Source organism: Solanum verrucosum, unplaced genomic scaffold (assembly GCF_900185275.1).
Source record: "Solanum verrucosum unplaced genomic scaffold, falcon-dt-bn FXZP01000049.1, whole genome shotgun sequence".
In the NCBI taxonomy this organism is placed as follows: Eukaryota; Viridiplantae; Streptophyta; class Magnoliopsida; order Solanales; family Solanaceae; genus Solanum; species Solanum verrucosum.
Genome location: NW_026020221.1, coordinates 8,169,752 through 8,194,418, shown reverse-complemented (window position 1 = coordinate 8,194,418; position 24,667 = coordinate 8,169,752). Strand labels below are relative to the sequence as shown.

Sequence of the window (24,667 nt, the reverse complement as noted above, 5' to 3'; positions counted from 1 at the left end):
TAGGAATACTTGAAATAGCCAATAACCTTAAAAGGACAATTGGGTAAATGAACTTCTTTAACTCACGTCTTCCTTTTATTTGACAAGTTTGTGCTAAAATTGATACTAATAGTCAAACTCATTGAAAGTTCTCTCAAAATCTTGCTCTTGTTAGTCAAGTGTCATTTCATAGCAGCTTTCGTCTTTACATTTGAATCAACCAGTGGACTCTCAAGATTCGACTTTTCAATGCCAAGATCAAACTAACTTCTTTGTCAGTTTATTCTAGTCTTAAGAGGGATCAAAAATCCGTTTAACCTCTATATATTTGAACCTTTAGTTCACTTGTGTCATATTGACCACATCGTTATTTTGCTGGGATCCTCCAATAATGGCACCGCACCCATGTTAGATACTCCAAAAATACATCATAACTTTTGGAAGATCCAACACGCAGCGGACGACATCTTAAAAATCCGAGCAATATAGCACCAAAGTTCACCTTCCAGTAGCAAATTGTGCCATAACTGAGCTCAAAACCTTAAACCTGTGCAAGTTAAGATTGATATTTCTTAAGTACCAATAGTTATTTCTTTATAACAATGGTATCTGAGACAGCTTCCGCACATAAGCTCTAATAATTCTTAGGCTGGGAGTTCTTACTCAAAAAAAGAAATACTTAGGCTGGGAGTTACATCCTAATAAACAAACTAGGCAATATAAGATAGTTCTGGAGCTTCGATAGATCGATCAAGGTATCACGGATAAGATGATATTTTACTCAAAAACAAGAAAATAGATGTATGTTTCAATAAGGATACTGAAACTTTGGTCGGAAATGCTGAGCCATTGTATGGAGAAGAAGGCATGCTTGACCCCATGCTGCATTAATCTCGTCCCACTCAACCTAAGCATGTATCACAAATATTGTACATTATAGATAACCAAAAAAAAGTAAAAAGGAAAGTATTTTTATGATGAGAAAAAAAACCAACAAGACAAGAAATTTCAACATATAGTATCATAATGCGAAATAATGAACTTTTTCTACCATTTGATGTGTAGCACAAAATATCAGTTCATAAATTAAAAAATAAAAAATGGAAAATAAATAGCTATTACCATATCAAAACTTTATATAAATGAAACATAGCAATTCATACACTTGCATGGAGTTCAACTAATTAAATTCTGTAGTACTTGCTATTTCTCGTTTTCCTTTCATCAGATTCTGTAATGAACAGGAGATAGAATTGAAGAGGTAACATATTTCACAATCCCCTAAACAGAGGTTGTACTCCCTCATCCAATTTCCATAACCTATTTCTGCTTCAACTACAAAATTTACTCAACTCCTTCTCCAACCAATTATCCAAACTAAAATAATCATTAAGTATATTTTTAACATTAATCTGATACAGTGAGGAAGTACTTTAAGAGAAATACAATTTCAGTATAGAATATCAGATACTACAGCAAATCATGATACTGAATTTATCTACTAGGAACAAGACAATTATATCCAAATAAATTAAAGTAACATACCGGAATTTTAGGAAGTCTTCCGAGACGAAAGTTGTTAATCGTTCCAAATTCACCATCATACCAGATTGGAAATGCATCATTGAGCACATTAGTCCGCTTTAGCAGCTCTAAATGAGCTTGTGAAACTTCTGTCTTAGCTAAAATTGCATCTCTCTCTTCCTGCAGTAAAAAAATCCTTAAAAAGGGATTGCTTCATCCAACACCAGCACTACCACCCCGGAAAAGGGGAGATACTTCTCTTCCACCCCAAACATTGAGTCAGATTTCCCCCAATCATCTAAATGGAGTTACATTTTTGTTCTCAATATATACATAGCTCTTTAGAGGGGAGGGATAGTATGTGAAATATGAAGCAAAAGAACAGTCAAACTACCATTATAAGAGATATGACCAAAGCTTTTGCCCACAGGAAAATTAAATATGACACACACAAACAGACGCATGGTGAGAAGAAGAAGCAAGAAACCTGATGAGATATCAACTGAAACTGAAAGTTATTGAATTCATGCCAGTACCTGTTAAATAAAAGGCATGCTAACAATTAGCAATTAGTGATGGGTAATCTCAAACAGCTAATTTAAATAATAGAGAACTATAATTAAAGTCTTGTTCCATGCAACCAAACCGGGATATAGTAACAGGTACTCTTTTAATTGCAGGTTTCACTACCAAGCTATTCCGAGTTCCTTCATAATTCTACAGTCTACAACAAGAATAATGAACATACCTCCACCTCAAGCTATTTGGTGTCAGCAATTTCCTTTTGCAAGGTAAGAATTAAGATAATTTTATGAATAATGAAAATCTCCCACATATAAGCAATATACCAAAAAGTAAAAAACCTACAACATAATGTAATTCTCTACAAATGACACCAAATTTTCTGGCAAAGTATAAACTAAAACTTCATGGGTCAACAAAAAAGAAGCCATATGTGTAGGTCTTCTACTTGTTTGTTTTACCCCTTTAATTATGCTTGCTTCCGACTCCCCATGAGCCATTTTTACGACCTTACTTTTTTGAACGGTCTCCCTAAGGTTGACCTCTTTTCAAATAATCCCCCTTTAATGACACCAAGTTTTCTGGCCAAGGACTCTCGACATTCTTCTGAAAGTGTCAGTTCAATGAGGCTCTGACATACCAATTTCAACATAGACAAAAGAATCCTAGCAATAAACAGAGAAAAGAAATTCTTACAGGCATATAGGTCTAGAAAGAGAGACAAACTCCTAAACTACATTTATGATGGCTAGTTACTGCACCAAAAAATAAAAAATTGCAATCCAGGTCATTCGAGAATTACCGCTCTTCCAACTCCTTAAAGCGGCTAGACTTCATCTTTAGTTCCTTCAGTTCGGCAGTGACTACAGCACATTGCTTCTCTGTTTCTTCTATTGCTGTTTCAAGTTTTCGCTCTTCCTCTTCTATCTTCAACAGCATCAAATACATTAAAGTTAGTAAATGCTCTTCAATACAAAAGATTAAACGTGCAGCAGACATAATTGCAAAAAAGGAAAGTGCTAAGCCTCAGCTTTCTTTATCCCAACTGCGTTTCATTTCATTCTAATATGTTATCTTTGTAATATGCTCAGATTCAGGGTGCTTAAATATTTTTACAGGTTTATGTTTTCACTACTGTGCTGGATCGGGCTACATGGCATCTTAATTCATTTGTCCTCTTATATATAAAGGAAAAACTATGATGTCCTTTAATTGACTCAAAATTGTTAACAACCTTCAACTTCTCCTTCAGAAAATCAGCCTCGCTAAGAACATTTCTTGCTTCTCCCTCCAATTGATGAAGGCAAGCTTCATAGGCTTGTATGTCCCTGTTAACATCTTCAACCTCCTTATCAAGTTTATCAGACAGCACCCTCATGCATTCAAGACACAGGGGTTGCTCGATCTGGGTCTGTGTTGTGGCAATATCAAATGCACGCTTTAGGACAGTGATGGTGGAGTGAAACCCAGAATTGTTTGATTGCATGGGAGCATTTGGAGGTCCACCATCTGGTGGTGGAAGATTTGTACCAGCTCCATCAGATGTAGGCTCACACTTATACACTGAAGCAGCTGGTGGAGGTAAAACCACAAATGATTCTTCCATGGCCCTCCCAAACTGGCTTGCATCTGGCTGTGCAGATCCTCGTCCTCGAGGCGGAATCCCTGATCCCTGATTTCGTTGTTTTGGCAACATAACATACGAATTTTCCATTCGACTCGACCCTATGGTACTACCAGCTCCATGAATTGAAGAGGCCTGCATCCCTGCACACACACTCCCAATTAGCAACTAGTAGATGCATTATCTGGTCTTCTAGACATTAAACTTATAGAAAAGAAGCCCTTGTACAATTCCAATGAGGATCTATGGAAACAAGTAATCTAAGGATTTCGTATTACAACAACAACATACCCCCTGTCATCCCACAAGTGAGGTCTCAAGAGGTAAGATGTACGCAGACCTTACCCTTACCTTTGTAGGGTAGAGAGGATGTTTCCGATTGACCCTGGGCTTAAATGGAAGCTATTAGTTTTATGAAAAACTAACACCTTTTGAACTCAAAATGACGCAACCTCCATTGAACTAAGTAGGATCACAATTAAAACCTTATCTACATACCCCTGTCATCCCACAAGTGAGGTCTCAAGAGGTAAGATGCAGACCTTACCCTTACCTTTGTAGGGTAGAGAGGATGTTTCCGTTTGACCCTGGGTTTAAATGGAAGCTATTTTTTTAATGAAAAATTAACACCTTTTTAACTCAAAATGTCCCAACCTCCATTGAACCAAGTAGAATCACAATTAAAACCTTATCTAACCCACAATTACTTCACCGAGAAATTCAGTAAAGGTAAAAACTTTTAGTGCATATCGAAATTAAACCCAAAAAAGAGTTAAAACCCCAGTCAGTACCTCCAATACATACCAATTCGCATAATATTTTGCAGCAATTCTAGCTAAATCATCACAATTTCCTAAACATTGAATCATAGGGCATTAACATAGTCGATTCCAATAAATTTGGGTCCGAATAATGAATACATAAAGCTAGAGAAGGAAGAACAGGGTCTAACCGGAGCGAGAAGAAGAATCGGGGAAGAACTTGTCGGCATAATTATCGACGCCGGCGATGCAGAGGGGATTATGGCAGTTCTGACAGATGTACCGGGGAAGATTCGGGTCAACCGGTAAAGTCCGACCCTTATCCGGTGTAGCGCTGCTGCCTTTCACCATGGAGATGGACGAATTCTGTATTCAGTATTGAAATTGAGTATCAATTTGATGGAAATTTTGGAAGAGAAACAAGCTGTACGTTGGGCACTTGGCCCAGAGAAAAGCAAAAGTGGCGTGCTGGATGGGGCTGACCCGGCCCAGTCTGTCCTGATTCAGCCCGTCGATTTGTTTTATGTAAAAAAGAAAAAAAAATTAACTAATTACACGAGCATTCATATCATATTATCTCACAAATTAATAATTTTATATTAAGTCTTAAGTTCGATATACCACTCTTTCAAGTTTTAAGTCAGATGAGAAAGGCGAGCAGAAAGTCAATATGTAACTTTTGATACCACATACATTCTGAAATATCGATACATATACTTGGGGAAGATAATATATATCAGGTACATGTGAATCACACTTAAATATAGTGTATCTGAAACAAATTACACTTAATTTGACCTGCATGTCTTGAAGATGTACGTATCTAAGTGCGCCAAATATATGTATCTAGCGAAATAAATGTGGTAAAAAGGTTCATTTTAAAAACTAAAATGACTACACGCAATTAAATCCTAACTCAGTGAGATTTGCGTTGTTAGAAAAAAAAAAAACATTGAGAACAACTAATGGGCCCTCCAAACGACTACTTTCACTTTGCAACACCACAAAACACCTTCCCTAAGTCTGGCAACGGGACGAGAACTGGGATGGACCGGAGCCGGGATGGAACCGAACCGGAACCGGGATGGACCAGAACCAGTAATTTCGGAAAAAAATGAGGTTACCCGTCCCGGACCGGTACGGGACTGGACTGGACCGGACCGAAAATCGGGTCCCAACGGTTATAAATTTTTTTAAAAAAAATTATTAAAATTAAAATTTTAAATACAAACTTTAAAAGTATAAAAGTTTAAATTTTACACTTTAAAAGTTTGACTATTTAAATTCAAACTTTAAAACTATAAAACTATAAAAGTTTAAATTTCACACTTTAAAAGTTTGAAAATTTAAATTCAAACTTTAAAACTATAAAAGTTTAAATTTCACCCTTTAAAAGTTTGAAAATTTAAATTCAAACTTTAAAACTATAAAAGTTTAAATTTCACCCTTTAAAAGTTTGAAAATTTAAATTCAAACTTTAAAACTATAAAAGTTTAAATTTCACACTTTAAAAGTTTGAAAATTTAAATTTAAATTTCAAACTATAAAACTATAAAAGTTTAAATTTCACACTTTAAATTTTAAAAGTTTGAAAATTTAAATTCAAACTTTAAAACTATAAAAGTTTAAATTTCACACTTTAAAAGTTTGAAAATTTAAATTCAAACTTTAAAACTACAAATTTTTAAATTTCACACTTTAAAAGTTTGAAAATTTAAAACTATAAAACTATAAAAGTTTAAATTTCACACTTTAAAAGTTAAATTTAAAGACAATAATAATAAAAAAATTAAGGCGAATAGCCTATACTTTTATTAATATTAATAAAATAGTACAAGTTGAGTTACAAAATATTAGTAGAGTATTAAAAAATCTAATCTACACAGCTTCCTTCTAGGAAGGGTTTTGTTTGAATTAGACCTCGAATTATTATACTCATACTAATAGACATTTAAATTTAATAGTTCATGCTACCAAGGAAATCTTTTTTTAAATCATTTAACATTTCTCTAGTAACATGCTCTGAAATTGGTTGATTAGCTAGTTCCTCCATTGCATCAATGCCGTCGTCACTAAAATCTTGCATTATTTCATCAACGTCATTTTCAAATTTGGTCGGTAAAGGTGGACGACCAAAACTCCTTCTCTCGCCATTAATCCAATCTTTAAATAATACCGATATCTCCAAGCTATCTGCCGCTAATGAATATCTATGCTCTCCAATTTGAAATCTTGCTGCACTAAAAGCGCCTTCCGAACCTATTGAAGAAGCTTGAATAGCTAACACATCTCGAGCAACCGATTGAAGTTTTGGAAATCCTTGGTCGCGATTGCTCCACCATTCTAGAAGATCAATAGTAGTAGGTTATGTATTTTGATTAATATATGCATCAAAATCATTTCTATCATTATGAGAAAGTTCAATAATACAATCTATCATATCATCAATATCATCTTCATTATTATATCTACTCCTAGAACTTTGAGGCTCTTCATTACGTACTACATTCATTATATTAGAATTATACAAGTCATACAATTTTCTAGCTTCAATTTTTATACTATCTTTAACATCTTGACAACTAGGTGTTTCATCATCTTCACTATCGATACCCAAATTAAAATATATTTTATCAACCATTCATGATGCACCTTCATCTTTGTAATGTAGGTTTAACAAACAAGTGGTTAAATAAATTTGAGGAATAGGAATAAAATGTTTTTAAAATTTTTCAATCATTTTCTTAATAGATTCTTCAAATCTTGGTTTATTTTTGAATTTATAAAATTTACTAGAAATAGCACAAATATTAGGTAAAACAAAGCAAATAGTTGGATAATAAAGTGCAGATATTTTTTTGTAGTTAAATAAAAAACTTTTAAGAATTGTATAAGTTCTTTTATGTCATTCAATCATTATCATCAAGTCTATACATCATATTTGAATTATGAGCATTCCAAACCATTTGTAAAGGTTTCCTATATGCATAAGCGACTTCAAACATTTCATATAAAGAATTCCATCTAGTACACACTGATTTTGGAATTTTTCTAGGTGGAAGATTAAATTCACGACAACGATTTTCAAAATCTATACGTCTAGACTTAACTTGACATTTTAAAATAAAATGACATGCAATTTCAACTTTTATGCAACCATCATTATACATTGCTATATCATTTCTAACAATCAAATTATATATGTGTGCAGCACACCTAATATGAAAACCATCAATATAAATAGGGCAAAGAGACCGTTTTAGTATTTCAACAGCAGTTTTATTATTAGAAGCATTATCTAATGTGACACTACTTATTTTATCACAAATTTTATAGTTTTGTAAAACATCTATAATTGTTTAAGCTATATAACTACCGGTTTTATGCATTTCACAACATTTATAACCTAAAATTCTTTTTTGCAAAGTCCAATTTTCATCAATCCAATGCGCAATAATAGTGAAATAATCATTACCATTTACACTACGGCCCATATCAGAAGTAATAGCTATTTTACAATTATTATAATAAAATAAACAACGAAGATATTGAAAATGTTGAGCTTGATAATCATATATAGCCTTTTTAATTGTATTTCTAGTAAAACCTTTAAAATGTGGATTATACACAATTTGAATATAATGAGTAAAATCGGGATTTTCAGCAAAACTAAATGGCAAACCCATAACAACAATCATTTTAGCTAATTCTTCAAGATCTTTTTCTCTACTATATGACTTTGGTATACTAGAACCAGAAACATTAGAAGGATTTAATTGTGTTTGGACCATATTAGAGCCCTCTACTCCTACATTTTCAAGAAGGGTGGTACCATTTTTTTTAGCTTCGGCTACAACTTTAGCATGCAAAAATTCATTTTTACAACATGACATTAAATGATTACTCAAATGTCCCGTCCCACCCTGTTTTCCTACAGTTTTATGATTCATTCTATGTTTACATTTATTACAAATAGCTTGTGTTTTATCTTCATTCTGAGTCATAAATTGCCACACAACTGATTTTTTAGCGAGTTCGACCTTAGTCCTAGGATGCACGGGGGAACGGGAGCAGGACAACGAAAGGGAGCGGGAGCCGGGGAAGAGGGATTGGGAGTGGGACTAGTAGCAGACGGTGGCTCAGTTTCATCACATCATATTCATCAACATTATTATCAAAACTATCAAAATAATCATTAACATTATCATGTTCATCATCTTCAGGTAATTCCTCATCAAAATTACCAAACCTTCTTTGTAAATGATCATGATAAGGATCTAATCCATTATTACTATCAATATTAAAAACAGTTTCATCAACATGCGTATAATCATCCGTATTTATTCTTAATTGAGAAGTTTTTTAGTTTTAGATTGAGAAGTACTGCCGGTTTTTTTATTTTTCTTGGATTTTGAGCTCCATAAATTAGTGATCGAATCAACTATTGTTGTTTTACCCTTGTCAACATTGTTTTTACCGGAATTCATATTCAAATATAAAAAAGTGAATAAATTATATATAATACGAAAATGTAATGCAAAGTTTTAAACAAATAAATAACTAAGTAAGTAGAGACTAGAGACTAAAGACTAATTGCTCACAAAATAAATAATTAAATGCAAATAAATAAATAACTAAATGAAAAGTGAGTTGGAACGAATGTACCAAACGTCTACTTAAAAAAGTAGACGTGTATGACCGGAAGGCGGAAGCCGAAAATTGAACCGAGACGGAACCGGTAACGGATCGGGACGGACCGGAACCGGAACCGGCACCTCCTGGTTCCGTTGCCAGGCTTACTCCCACTCCACCCCAACAAACTTTTATTCTAACTCCAAATTTTATTAAAATGGACTTTGGTCCTATTTCTACATTATAAATATAAATACATATTCTTTTACCCCTCCATTATTTTCTCCCAAATTCATGTATTTTTCATTTTTTTTCTCCCTCTTCTATCATTATCTCTCTAACCTTTTCATTTTGATAAGTTGTATTTGTAAGAAAAGATTTATTGGATAACTAAGAAAATTATTAATAAAGATCTTGTGCTTCAATGCTACAACTTTGAATGTCTGTAATTGGTGTCTGAATATGTAAGAATTGAATTAAAATGAACAAAAAATGATAATTCAATGTTATTTTGCTCCAAAAAATGGGTACCAAAACATCTTATAGTATAGTTCTTTAAAGGTCTTACAATTTCTCAGTTTGTATGTTTCTTTTGATAGAACATCTTCTACGTTTTTAATTGAATTGGCTAATATAATCGATTGTCTTCACAGCTCAATTTTGCTAATTTGAATATGCTTTGTACTTGAATTCTAGTAACCAAGTGTTTGGTCTAGCATTCGTCACTGTAGTTCTCCATGTTCACCTAACAGAACATACACAACAACATTAAAGAGACGGTGTCCATGTTTTTAGGAAAATTCCTCTGTCTAAATGTTGGCCAAAGTAAATCGTAAGACAACCTTTATATACGCTCTTAAAAAAAGATTATACAAGTTAAAAGAAATGAAAAAATATACAAGTACAAAGATGAATGGAACGTGGAATGACTTTTTACGTAAAACATCCATGTTCCATTCTTTCATTTGGATGATTGCGCTTCGTAGACGAAGGTATTGAAGGTCCGGTAGACTCCCACGACGCGAACTGATTGGTTAATCATAAATTGAAACAAAGGGAGTATTTTTTTTTTATTCAAATTAGAAACAACAATAAATTTTTGCATTACTACTTTCCCTCCTAGAGCTCCCCTTTTCAGCGTAAATTCCAACCTTCTAATCAGAAAGTTACTTGGAATAAGTCATTTTGTGTTATACTTCGTATCAATATTTTCAAAAACGTTTTTGGGGCGAGTCTAAGGGCGGGGCGTACCAAAAATGCTCTAGGGCGTAAATTAAAGACGTAGATTCATAAGGCGTAAGTCCTTAAATTTGAGACGTAAGCCCCGAGCATAAAAACATAAGTTCTAGGCGTAAAAAATGTATGCCCGGCATTTTTAATTTTATTTTGCTTTAAATTATATTTTTATTATTGGTGTAATGATATTTCTCAAATAGTATTTATAATACTTTTTTTCTTCATTACTGATTATTAATACTTATCTTAAATAAAAATCATAAATCATTGAAAGGTTTACTTTTGCTTATTCTATTAATAGTAAACTATAAAATTGAATATACATGAGACTACGCCCCGTAGATCCATGGGACTTACGTCTCGCCTCACGCCCTCGCCTTTTAAAACAGTGCTCTGTATATTTCATTTTTAGTGCAATAAACGAAATATCTATTAATGAAAGTATATATATCCACTAAATAATTCTATTATTATTAATCTTGAGATATCCAGTTCACCAACCAAACCATTTATAGATATTGAAATGAACACCTTAACACTTAATAAAATGTTAGATGTTCTCTAAAATTATTACAATTATTCAAATAATAATTACCATCAAACAAACTATAACTGTCTTTAATGAGTTATTTGCAATATTACAATGCAAATTAGTTCAGACATACACAAGCATATGACTATTGTCAGGATCAATCAGATAGCATCCTCATCAACGTCGACATTGCATAGCCTAAACCAATGATGAGATTATTGTAGGAATGCTGATGATTCCATTTATCCAGATGTTTGAGTACATTTCGATACTGGACTTTGGACATGGCCAAAAGTTTGGAGAACGGGGTATGATGTGTGTTAATGTGTGGGATGTAACTGAGGCGAATGTCACTAAGAAGTATGAAGGTGGAAGTGTTTTCTTAAGGAAGTTGTACACTGATGACATTTCTCTTTCGTGCATGGAATTGTTCAACGGTCACAGATTGGGCATTGGTGATGAAATTGGGCTTTATTGGGATCCTAGAACTTCAAGTTTAATGTTCAAATTGATTTCTCATCGAGCTTAGTGAAAAGGTCCAAGAATGTAGGACCAAAAACAACATTCTTTAAGTCTTTTGTTTAGTATTACTCTGTCATATAATTGTAATACCTATATTTGATTCTGAAATTGGAATATTTGCGCTATGGAGTATGATGGTTCTTGAAGTTCCCAGCAATCCCCTCTTGTACTTGTGTTTTCATTAGTGTTCTTTTAATATGAGAATATTGTAGTTCGTGGGTTTCGTGAAATTTCACAAAGCCGTAATAGTTTAATAGTTTTTATGTTCTGGAAAATCTTTTAATTATATGCTCCTATCCTAGAAAGGAGTTTATTGTGAGAAATAAGTTGATATACTCACAGAAAATGCCTGGAAACCTAACATGACCTAATTAAATTAAGGACCCCTTTCGCGCACAAACTCAATGGTATGTGTTAGACCTATGATTACCCCTTAATGATCAGGGTTGAATCTTTAACTTGATGGATTCCATACAGTGTTACCTATGATATTTCATAACAGCTACTGATTTAGGTGTGTTACCAAAGCATGTCGAGTTAAATGTCAACAAGGGAAGATGAGCATCGAAAGATATAAGATTCTCAGAGGAATGTGATTTCTAAATTGGACAGAGATGTATTAACTAAGAATTTTGCAACATTATAGGGTCTAAACTCTTTCAATCATATGACTGAAAGCTTTTGCATTAGCACAAGAAGAACGCTACATTCATTCAAGTCTTTGTTTCCATTTTTTTGCATAATCAAAGTTGTTGGCTGCTCAACTGTTTCTGAAAATCCTAGATAATAACTAGATAGGAAAAAGAAATATGAGTTCAAATTAGGCAACATAAGTTGCTAGCTGCTCAACTACTGGGCATGGCCTTTAGAGACAATGCATAACCCACTAGACAAATACCTGCATTTAGCATAAATGACGGTTGTACGTAAACTGCCTCAATAAACTCATCTTCTGGTATATGATATAAGATCAAAACTAAAATGATGACATTACCATAGAATGCTCTTCTTGAGCCATTTATGCCGCCCTTCTAAGTTTGGCTAGTTCAGCCAACACATTCTCGAGGGGAACTCTCAGCTTGCTCTTTTTAGTCTGTATTTTTTCACAGCATAAGTTAAACTAACAGCAGTAGTCATATGACTCATAACTTAGATCTTTGTGTAGAAATGAACATAAACCATCTTCATCGTCAAAGTAAACAATTTAAGAAACAAATATGATTTTCTCCCATCTTTTGTTAGTATTAACATATATAGAAGGTTCTTTAAGAAATTAATTATAGCTTTTATCGTCCTTTCTAGTCAAATTTAAAATACAATTAATAGCAGCAGTTGGAAGCAGACTCAACTCCATCATAGGTCTCAAGGATACTTGAGTATTTGTTTAACAGCCTGGGGATTATCATAAAGCTTGTTCCTTTGTGCATGTACCAAACAAAGTCAAAGTCTAACTCTCATCACAAAAAGGAAGCAACAGAGACAAGAAAATGCAGAAAGTCAAATGTGCACTCTCTTACTGTGAGACCCCGTGGTTCTTTCGCATAATATGTGCATCATTGAATGAGTGTATGAGGCTTATATGACTTGGTGTATCATTTCAGGAGAATAAGGTTGCAAAGGGGAGGTAAAAAAAATAAAAAAATCAAAGAATTAGACTAACTTTATGGGTCAAGGATGCCCTTAACAAGTTTGAGTTAAAGAATGTCTATTCTAACACCCCGCCCGTTCAGAACGCTTAAGTTAACCGGTACCTTTGAGGATAAGACAAAGAGTGTCTTATATGCTAATAAGGATGTTTTATGAGGTGATATAGTCGCCCAATGATCGTAAGTTAAGTTTTGAAGTCAAGCAAGTTGAGAAATAAAAAGTTGGCAAAAGTTAGAGTAAGTTTCTTTGAAAATTTTTCTGAAAATTGGGTTAAATGTCTCGGAGCTTTTCTCCCAATATATAAAGCTTTAGAAGAACCCTAATATATGAAATCGAAGGTCTACGAGTCTACTTTCCAACGCACTAAATCATTTGTCCATACGACTTCAGAATTGAGAGATATTAAGATTTTAGTGAGACTGCACAAGCAGGCACGTGAAGGTGGGCCCTAGCCCATATGTCGGTTTAGCTTTATAAGATCAGATTTCCCTTCGTTTTATCTCATTATTTTCGACCAAAATAAGAATAAAACAGTCCTAAATCCTCTCTAAAGGTTCCCCTATCATCCAAGCAAATATTTACAAGATTTCAACGTGGTTTCACCTTCGAAACGTTCATAGAGATTGTGTTATTTCTTTCCTCCTCGTTGGTTGTGATTTGAAGGATTTTTCATGGTGAATGAGTCTCGTTTTTTATGTGGTGTTGCTGCTGTTTGGAGGTAATAATTTTCACCCTACATTTTATTGAGTGAGTCCAAGTTATAGCTATGCTATATAAGCAAGAACACGAATAGACGACTAGAAAAATCGTATTTGGATAGTTACGTGATGTTGGGCTGTTTTGAAGTATTTTCTGATATTGTTGTTGCTGGAATATTTTTGGAAATGCTTTGTATGTGTGTGGTTCTTGTTGATATGAGTCTGGAAGAGAAGAAGAAGTATAGATGGATATGTAATTGTAACATAAATTAGTGTAACGTTGGTTCTATTATTGCATTGCAATTTTCAAATTGTTTCTTCTTGGTTCAACGTCTTGCGTTTAAGGAGACTGTTTGTTATTGACAAGACATGTTAATGCACTGCAAGCTCCATCAAGTTTAAGTTTAGGTTTTGTCCTTTTAAGCTCTTATTGCATATGAAGAGAAAGACATGACTCCAAATGTAATTATTGGACGAACGTATAGGATGATGAGTGGAAGCGGCGAGTTCAAGTTATTTTGGTTATATTGAACAATTATAGGACTGTATTATACATATTTTTTATGGCTTTAATGGTTTGAAGACTCGTGGTTAGGATTTGGTTATGGTTATTTTGGGTTGGAAAAGAGGGGTGTGGCGATACGCCGAGTTTTAATTGTTGTGCAGACATACTCTATTTGGTTGTTGTTGACTATTGCGTAGGCCTCCACTTGTTAATAGCTGCTGCAAAAATGTATGTTATGTCATTAGTTTGAGGTTGTAATTTGGAGAAGAGAAGGTAATGAAACATACATTTAAGAATGGTCTGGCGAGCTAATCACTCTGCTAGTGAGCTCTAAATTGCTACTTTGACCCTGACGTGTTAATATTCTGCATGTAATGGTTGTGTGACATGATTTTCTGTAGACTACATACTGTAATGAAGGGGGTACAATCCATATTGATACAACAAGACCCAAAATCGAGGTATGTTAAGGCTAAGCACTATACTTCCTTTGAGCACGAATTTTTGAATCCTAAATTGTCAAATATTGTTTTAGTACTCTATTGCTAGAAAGACCTTTTGTGAAAGGCATTGAGATTGTAGCTGGCGTATTTTTGTGACTCCATTATGTTGCTATTCCACTCGTTCGGTTAGATAGGGTATTTGGCGTCTTTATGTCATTTTGTTGATTCTCTTGACTATAGGTCCATGTGTACAAATTATTATTCTTCTTTAGGTGTAGTAACTTAAGAAGATTAGGGATGAACAATATCAATATGAAATTAGTCCTCCTTCCTCGCTAATTTATATTTTTTTGAAAACTTTAAAATAAAACGTCGATCTCCAAAACTGTTAAACGTAAATCGTATGTTTAACCTACTAAAGTACGGGTTTTTCTGAAATACTTTCTTTTACAAACTACTAAGGAAACGTATATAGACACTAAGTGAAGAATTTTTAGCTCTTTATGAACATCCTCAAGTTTAAGTTGCCTTTCTAAATCCAAGTTAAGTGTTCCAGTTTAATCTACAAGTATATGAGGTTCTACGAGATATTTACATGTGATACGAAAGTGATTACGATATTATGAGGACAAGAGTACCAACGAGCCAAGATTGGCAACGTGATTCAGGTAACAAATGCATTACGAATCCATGACATTATATTGCATGTTATGGATTCTACTTCCGAGCTATAATCAGAAGGTATGGGGCCTATTGCCTATATTTATACATATGAGACACATATGGCCACAAGTTGGCGAATATGATGCCGGTTCGCTACCGGAAAACACCACCATTGCTAGCACTTGATTGGGTATGACATGCATTTGCATCTATATATATGTATTCACGACATACGATTGAGCGAGCATACCATGCATATTTAATTTATATAAGGTAGGATGTCAGCCATGGAGGCTATCAGAGTTTCTATTTCAGGTGGTATCTTTATTACCCTATTACAACAACTATTTATTATTCTATTTTCTGCCTTACATACTAGTACATTTTTATTCGTACTGACGTCCCGTTTCCTGGGGACACATTTTTGTTTCGTGCGTGCAGGTCCAGGTAGGGATTCTGATTGACCCCTCTGCTAGGATTCGGGGTTCAACTATGAGTTGGTAAGCTCCACTTCTTCCTGGAGGTTTCATAGGGTGTTACTTTTATTGTAGAGTTTGGATATAATCGGGGCCTTGTCCCGATTAGTGCTTATGTCACTCATAGAGGCTATTGTGGACATAGTATTCTGGGTTTCTTTCTCCAGCTTCTAGTTTCCAGCCACATAGGCTTGACATGTATAGATATGTATGTGTGTGTATATTTTCATTTGCACCCTTGTCGGATAGCTAGTACCTTATTATCTTTGGCTTGTCTACCTTTATCTATATGACTTACCAATATTCAGGTTATGATATTAAGGGTCCAGTCGTAGTTTTTTAGATGTTATGCTGCCCGACCTTCTAGGCCCTCAGTTGAGTCAATTATGTTTCAGTGGCTAACTCGATTGCATAAGGTGTCGAGTGCCAGTCACGCCTTCTCTAGTTTGGGGTGTGACACGCCTTCTCTAGTTTGGGGAGTGACACTTACACACACAAAATAGAATAGAATTGACATTTAAGTAGTCTACTCATTCTGTAAGCCATTTGGGGCTTGATCTACCAACAGAAAGAGACAGATGATCATCAAATGTACCACCCTAGAAATTTTTTGAGCTAAGACTTGAATCACCCTTCGTTGTGAGTAGGATTTTACCGAGGAATTAAAATTTCTTAAGTGTTAATTTCACTAGATGTAGCACCTTGAGTTCCAAAAAGAACTAAATTGGAAATAGCAAAATCTGAAATTTTGCAAGTTATGCTTAAGTATGAGTTTTAGGTCGACTTCAAATGACCATAAATTCTAGCTCAAGATGAGTTAGGTGTGATACCAGATACCGTAGGAAAGATCTTTGAATTATCTTTCCAACATCACTGATTTTGCTCAGTTTCGAGTTCGTATGAGGGAGATATGTCCATTCGAAGTTGGATTGTCTAGATAAGGAAAGTTAAAAAAGCGGATTTTAGAGGGGTATTTTGGTCTTTTCCTTACCCAATCAGATTTAATTCGTTTTTAGTAATATTTTAGGAGTATAATCTGATTAGGTTCAGTTTTATAATCCTAGTTTATGCCTAGGGTTTTAGTTGAGAGTTCAAGAAGAGAAAAGAAGAGAGAAGAGGAGAAAAGAGGAAAGGATGAAGGCGTTCGTCAACGTTTTTGAGAGTTATTGCGAATTGTCGCCATGGGTTTGATCCCTAAGAGGTATGTAAGCTTCCATAGTGTTGGGTTCTTTCACCCATATGCCAATCATGATTTATTCAGCGTAATTCCGTTCTTGAAATTTAAGGATTTAAGTTCTTGATGAGTTCTTGATAAGTGTTCTTGAAGTTTCATTAAGTTTTGATGTAAGATTTTACTTGGGTCAACTTCAAACGACCATATCTCTTAGAATATAAAGAGTTACGTGAACCATAATCTATCCAATTAAAGGTATTTGAATCTACTTTCCAACGCCACCAATTTCCCGTCAATCTAATTTCTGAGTAAAAAGTTAGACTATTTTAGTAACCTATACAGTGCTGTTACGAATTAGACGACGGGAAAATATTAAAAAGAGTCGTTATTGTCATTTTACCTCCAAGAAAACCATAAACGAGTTTCTTGACTAATAAAAGGCTCAAAACAATCAGGTTTTCATCTTCACTAATGAAAATCATAATTCTTGTCCATAGAGATTTCAAGAAACTAATTCAAGAATCTCAAGAAAGTTTTTCTTGATTGTTTACCTTCAAGCTAGGGTTTCAAGGCTTCTAATCACGTTCTTCTTCAAGATTCTTGTTCTTCTAGGTATGTAAGGCTATCATAGTGTTTGACTAGTTCATCCTCACGCCCTACATCTACTTTCAGATCAGTAAAAGAGTAATTTAGGATACTTTCCCTAGATTTGAGTATTCTTGAGATAAGTTGATTTTGAGTTCTTGAATTCATGTATCTTTTAAAATTTATATTCCTAATTATCGAATAGCTATATTTTTATTGAGATCCTTCATATTATGAATCATAACTCTTGAATTCATAATTCAAATTCAAGAGAGAGTTAAGAATAGAGTTCAAGGAAGTCTTTGAGTTCAATTGTGAATCTTTTGAGATCCATCATCGATTTGAGTTAAATTTTGAGTAAGTATGAGAATGAGAAGAGTCGTATACATGAGTTCTTTTTTGATATTTTGACCCTTGAGTCGAGTCGTTCATGCCCATAACTTCCGCATGAACTTCATCAGTTGAGTACCTTTGAGAGGAGTAGTATCTTCAATTTCTAAGTATTGAGTTCCTAATCCCCTATGAGATTATATTTATAATCATGACACTATTACATGTTACCCATGAAATCCTTGAGTTGAATTGTTCATGCCCATAATTCTGCATGAACCCTATAAGTCGAACAGTCTTAAGATGAGAAGTATATTTGAGTCCTTGAGTTGAGTAGTTCATTTTCATAATTCCGCATGAACCCTCTGAGTTGAGCATTCTTGAAATGAGTAGTATTAGTGAAGTTCTTGAGTTCCAAGTATTGAGTTCTATCTATGGTTATTGAAAACCTTGCATTGAGTCATTCATGTCCATCATTCGGCATGAACCATATTTTAAGAAGTCTTTTTACAAAGGTTTAAACTTTGTTTTAAGACTTAAGCTTTGAGGTTGAGTAAAGAGTAAGAGTAAAGTTGAAGTTCATTTCTTCAAAAGTATACGGGGACTATGTATTCCCAAAAGAGTTTAAAATGTTTTCACATTTAAATAAGAACGGAAAATTGAGATTTTCAAAAGAGCCTTTGAGCTAGTTTTTCAGTAAAGAGCCTTTGGGCTAGTTTTCAGTTAAAGAGTAAAAGCTTTCACAATAAAGCAAGAGAGGAAACCTTGATTTCCAAGATACCCTTTGAGCTAAGTTTTTGAGCACTAATCTCAAATCATAGAAAGAAGTATGTTTTTAAAACATAAAGAGCTAGTATATTTTGGGAGTAGTATTGAGCACCAATATGGGGGAGAGTTCCGATAACTCACAGCCTCCATAAACCATGTATCCATCATGGGTAGAAAATGGTCATACTTTTTAGATGAATCCTTTTTGCATAGACTAGTGGATCCACTTAGTAGTTCAGGTCCTATACCTGTGGCAAGGTATAAGATGCGCTGGCAGCCTGAGGGAGATCGCTATATCATCATAATAGCTCTTATGTGATAGTTGTCAGTTAGATAAACTCCCAAAGAAGTTATTGTATTTTTATATACAAAGTTATTTGTATTTTTACATATATTTCAGAGTTATGTTGTATCATTACATACACACAGAGTTGACAAAATGTTTTTAAATAGTTTGTTTCTTTATATTGCACTTGTTTTAAATTGCTTTATATTGAAATGAGTTCAGTCATATTGAGTTGAGTATCCAGAGTTGAGTACCTCGAGTTGAATATCATATCTTTGAGTTGAGTATCTTATCTCTGAGTTGAGTATCTTATCCTTGAGTACTTCTGAGTTGAGTAAGTTGAGTAGTTTTGAATATCTTTGAGTATTCCTTGAGTTGAGTAAGTTTGAGAAGAGGTAAATATGTTTCCTTTTTATCAAGTTTCAAGCTTATGTTTATGCTTTAGAATGCCTCTTACATGTTCGTACATTCCATGTACTGAGCCATTTGGCCTGCATCTTCTCATGATGCAGACACAGGTATTCAGGATCATCAACAGGAGCTTCGTTGATACATCTGAGAGTTCGAGTTAGCTATGGTGAGCCTCCTTACTTCCGGAGGATTTCATTTACCTTTTAGCTATATCATTTTTTAGGATGTCGTGGGTCTTGTCTCGACTTCTATCTTTATCAGTTAGAGGCTTCATAGATAGTCAGTCTAGTTGAGAAGTCTGTATCATTTATTTTATTAAATGTTTTAAAGACTCAAGTTGCCTATTTTATGGAAAGTTGAATAATTTATTTTTATTCAGAGTTTTCTTTTAAGTTAAAGTTTGTATGTAAGTTTCATGAATTTTATTCAATTTTAAGCTTTTGCATGCTTGAGTTAGTCTTCCACTTATAGTCAGCCAGGATGAAGGTTCGCTTGGGGACCAGCAATGGTCTTCGAGTGCCGGCCACGTCCAGGGTGTAGACTCGGGTCGTGACATCAAATGACACACAAACATTTCATTTTCCCACACCAACATGATCGCGATGACGATCATGTGATTTCAATTAAAAAATTTAACAGTTATTTTTTCTATATTTGTGAAGCCATAGGAATATGGTTTTCCACTTGGTGAAGAGAGCAACACACAAACATTTGCTCCTGACAGAGTTGAAGGCTCATTCGCTTTCTTGAACAACAAGGTATTTTTCCTTTGTGGGAAAGTAGCAATGCACACTTCCTCTTTTCCATTACTAAAGAGAATAATTAAAGAAGAAAATAAGATGATGTTTTGATTGAATAAGCCTGAATGCCTGAACAACTTTGAGAGGAACACAAGGGTATTTATAGTAGGTGCAAAAGTCTATTTGTTACTTGTATTCATTATTTAATGGTTTCATATTATGAGTCTATTTGGCATGTGTATTATCACATTATTTAATGTTTTTGTACTATAAGTCTATCTATCATGAGTATTTTCACGTTAATTTAATATTTTCATATTATGTGAATCTATTACTAGATTTACATATATATATTGGGAAGAGAGCCTTGAAAAATATAAAGTATGTGTTATCTATATGTCACTGGTTTGAGCCATGGAAGAAGTCACTAATGCTTGCACTAGGGTAAAAATTAATCCAAATGGTTCTTTCGTGAGACTCAAAGCCAGACTTGTGGCTAAAGACTATGCTCAAACTTATGGGGTGGATTATTCTAACACTTTCTCTCTGGTAGCCAGGCTCACCTCTGTCCACTTGTTTATTTCATTGGTTGCTTTTCAACATTGGCCTTTACATTAGTTGGATATCAAGAATGCATTCATTCATAGTAATCTCCATGAAGAGGTATATATATGGAGCAACTGTCACACCCCGAGACTACCCCCGAGACGCGGACACGGGACCTAGGACCACAAGTGATTCCAAGCTAACCGTGCTGGTCTGATCATGAGCATACTAAAGATAATAAACTGATGCAAAAGCTAAATCATAAATAAAAATGAAAAGATGGGGAATACCCATATACTATAACTGAGATAAATGATAACTGATAAGTTTAATACAAAGATGATATTAACTCAATACTAAGCTGAATCTAACTAAGTCTGAAAATAGCCCCTAACTGACTAGAAATGATGGGACAGGCCCCAACTAAGTCTAGCAAAATTGAAACTAAGGACTAAAAATACTGAAAAGAAACTCATGACTATTGTCCTCGGAGAATGAGGACTCACCACTGATTCTGCTGAATTGGAGATCGGGAAACGATCTAAGCGTGATCTGGATGCTGAGAACCTGAACCTACATCACGAGAAGATGTAGCGCAGAGTATGCATCAGTACTTGAATGGTACTGAGCATGCAGGATAAATACAACTAAAATAACATATAACTGAACGAAGCAAATAAGAAATGACATCATCTGAACATGATATAGATAGTGAATGTTGAGAAAACTGAATGCAGTGACCAATTTATATCATGTTGAAACTGAATACTGGATATACTGATAAATGGTCAATGTAATAGGATCTGACTGAACTGTGGGAGCTACTAATAACCGATAATAAAACCACATGAGCTAAATGTGGAGTCCGATGTATATGCCCCATCGAGAGGACCCAATATACCCTACCAGAGGTATAGAGGCATGCTGGCGTGATCACTGAAATGATGCCCACAGAGAGGACCCAATATACCCTACCAGAGGTATAGAGGCATGCTGGCGTGATCACTGAAATGATGCCCACAGAGAGGACTTACAACCTACGTGGCTAGTAGTTCTTGGACTATTTGGGTACGCTGAACCCTAGTCCAACTCGGTATTATGCTACTCCCAATGGATTAAGTGATTAACACATTATGACTGAATTTCTGTAAGTTACTGGATAGCTTGAACTGAACATGCAAACTGAGTATGCAACAATTAAACTGATATTGATGCATTAATAACTGAGGCATGTATAACTGAACAACTGAAATATCTGACCTAGCATGTGCAATTTAAGAACTAAAGAAATACATAGCTAAGGTTCTGAAATTCATGAATTAAACTGAGCAATAACATGATAATCTGATTTGGAACATTTAAATAACTAATTCATGATGATCTGTTGAAATTCTAGAAACCCTAGGTCTGTTCATAATCATGGAATCAAGAATCTAATCGAATTCTACGAACCTAATGGGCGAAAGGAACCCACTAGTGAAATCCCACATACCTGGTGATGAATTCCACGGAGAAATCTTTCGATTTCGGGGCTGGAACTGATGGAACCTTGCTGCGTTCTTGAACTAGGGTTCTTGACTTCTTTCTCCTCTTACATTCTAATTTCTCTATGTTTTGGTGAATGATTTGACTTAGGTAAGTTCTAGTTATGTTTCTAGGCTTACACTGATTAAAACCTCATGATTTAGGGTCTAAATGACGTAGCTTAGGGGTCCAACGAAATAGGAAAAGACCAAAAGACCCCTCATTTAACTGTTGTCGGAGTGATCGACGAACGGGACCTACGGTCGTGGATCGAATGACAGTTCATGCTGGTCGGCCATCGTTTGCATCAGAGGCTGGGTAAGGGTGCCTCGATCCACGGACACAGACCACAAACCGTGGTCTGACCTACGGATCGTGGGTCTATCTGTAGGTCGAGACTTAGCTGATTTTCTAAGCTGTGTTTGGGGAGGGGTTGCAGTGGTGAACCATGGACCACTAACACGGGCTGTGGATGGCAACCGTGGGTTGCACCTGCAACTTCTCAAAATCTGCATTTTGGTCTATCTAGGATACAGGGTGTTACAGCAACCACCTGGAGTTGTTGCTCAGGGGGAGTACATAGAAATTTGTCATCTGAGGAAATCTTTATATGGTTAGATCCCTTGTGCTTGGTTTGGTAATTTGTTTTTATGTAATTCAAGAATTTGTATTGAAAAAGAGCAAGTGCCAAGTGTGATCAGTTAGTCTTCTACAGGCATTCAACTACTTGTATTATTCTTTTAGTTGTCTATGTTGATGATATTGTTATTATAGGAGATGATTGTACATGAATTTCTTCTTTGAAGAAGTTCTTTCACGTCAAGTTTCATACCAAATACTTGGGGAACCTGAAATACTTCTTGGGTGTAGAAGTAACAAGAAGCAAGAAAAGGATTTTCTTGTCCCAAAGAAAATATGTACTTGACTTACTAGCAGAAACCGAAAAGTTGGGAGTTAAGCCATGTGGCACACCAATGGATTCTAATGTACAACTTACTAAGGATGGTGCAGATCCATATAATGATCCGATACAGAATGTTAGTTGGGAAACTGAACTATCTCATTGTCAGCCAATTCATGTTTGTAACAACAGTTAAACACTAGGAAACCTTGGAACAAATCTTGTGTTATTTGAAAGGAGCTCCTGGCCTTGGCATATTGTATAGTGATTAAGGGCATACTCGTGTTGAATGTTTTGTAGATGCTGATTGGGCTGGATCAAAAATTGATAAAAGATCTAGTACTACTAGCTATTGTATATTTGTTGGTGGAAATTTGGTATCTTGGGGGAGTAAGAAACAAAATGTTGTATCTACTACTAACTGAGATTGGTTTGAAACTTTTAGTAAAACTTTGGTGTGATAATCAGGTTGATCTGCACATTGCCTCATATCCAGTGTACCATGAACAAACAAAATATATGGAAGTTGACTGTCACTTTATCCATGAGAAGATTTAAGAGAACATGTTTTTCACTAGATATGTGAAGACTGGGAAGAAATCAGGTGATATTTACGAAGGCTTAAGTAGAAATCGGGTGGAATATCTTTGTAACAAGTTGGTCATGATTAATATCTATGCTCCAACTTGAGGGTGAGTGTTGCAGAATGTACATAGACAAGTCTACATATATCGTACATTGCACTATCATATGCAGAGCTATTTAGGGATTGCATTATTTTATGTAGAGATATTTAGGGATTTTTCTGATTTTATTTCCTTAGATATATTTACTTGTACACCTATAAATAGTTGTTATTCTTGGAATAATACAACAAGGAAATTGGACCATTGTCTCTGTCTTTTACACTTGAACAACAAGGTGTTTTTCATTTGCGAGAAAGTAACAGTGCACACTTGTTTTGATTCAACCAACTCCATTTCAATATTTTTCTTACCTCTGTTGGTCCTCTTTTTCATTGCAAAAGAAAATAATTAAAGAACAAAAAAAGAAGATGTTTTTGTTGAATAAGTCTGAATGCCTGAGCAACTTGAGAGGAACGCCAGGGTAATTTATATAGAGTAGGTGAAGAGTCTATTTGTCATGTGTATTGTCAAACTATTTAATGTTTTCATATTATGAGTCTACTAGTTCTGGGAACATGCTTTGCACGTTTATCCCAAAAACTTAATCTAAACATATTGTAAATGATATATTTGGTACACTATATGATAGGACATAATTACCAGAAAACAAAAGTGGGATGCTCATGCTCTCGTTGGATGTGACAACCAGTTACAATGGGTAAACTAACGAAAGGAAGAATTTGATTTAATCACAGAATTGAATCGGGTCTCATCCCTTTGATTCCTCGTTGCACACTTCAATGAGAAAGGAAAAGAGATTTGTTGCGTGCTATATATATATATATAAGAGAATCCATCTCCCTTTGAACTTACTCAAACAACTGATCGTCAGATAGGAATACTAGGCCATAACTTATGTTTAACCAACTCGTACTAGAATGAAATATTGGGTCAAACTATGTGACTTAGCTGGCTCAGATGTATATATAACATTTATACCTTGAGAATTTTA

General features: G+C 34.7%; 1 protein-coding gene across 1 annotated transcript in view; it reads right to left on the bottom strand.

Moving 5' to 3' along the window:
• The window catches only part of LOC125831700 (beclin-1-like protein), a 170,267-nt gene that overhangs the window by 2,433 nt on the left and 143,167 nt on the right, over window positions 1-24,667 (bottom strand). Inside the window, exons 2-7 of the mRNA XM_049510885.1 lie at window positions 4,602-4,776; window positions 3,260-3,792; window positions 2,828-2,952; window positions 1,991-2,039; window positions 1,525-1,683; window positions 801-886 (exon numbers count right to left, since the gene is read on the bottom strand). Coding sequence (XP_049366842.1) covers window positions 801-886; window positions 1,525-1,683; window positions 1,991-2,039; window positions 2,828-2,952; window positions 3,260-3,792; window positions 4,602-4,761 — 1,112 coding nt within the window. The 5' untranslated portion in view covers window positions 4,762-4,776. The remainder of the gene's footprint in view (window positions 1-800; window positions 887-1,524; window positions 1,684-1,990; window positions 2,040-2,827; window positions 2,953-3,259; window positions 3,793-4,601; window positions 4,777-24,667) is intronic.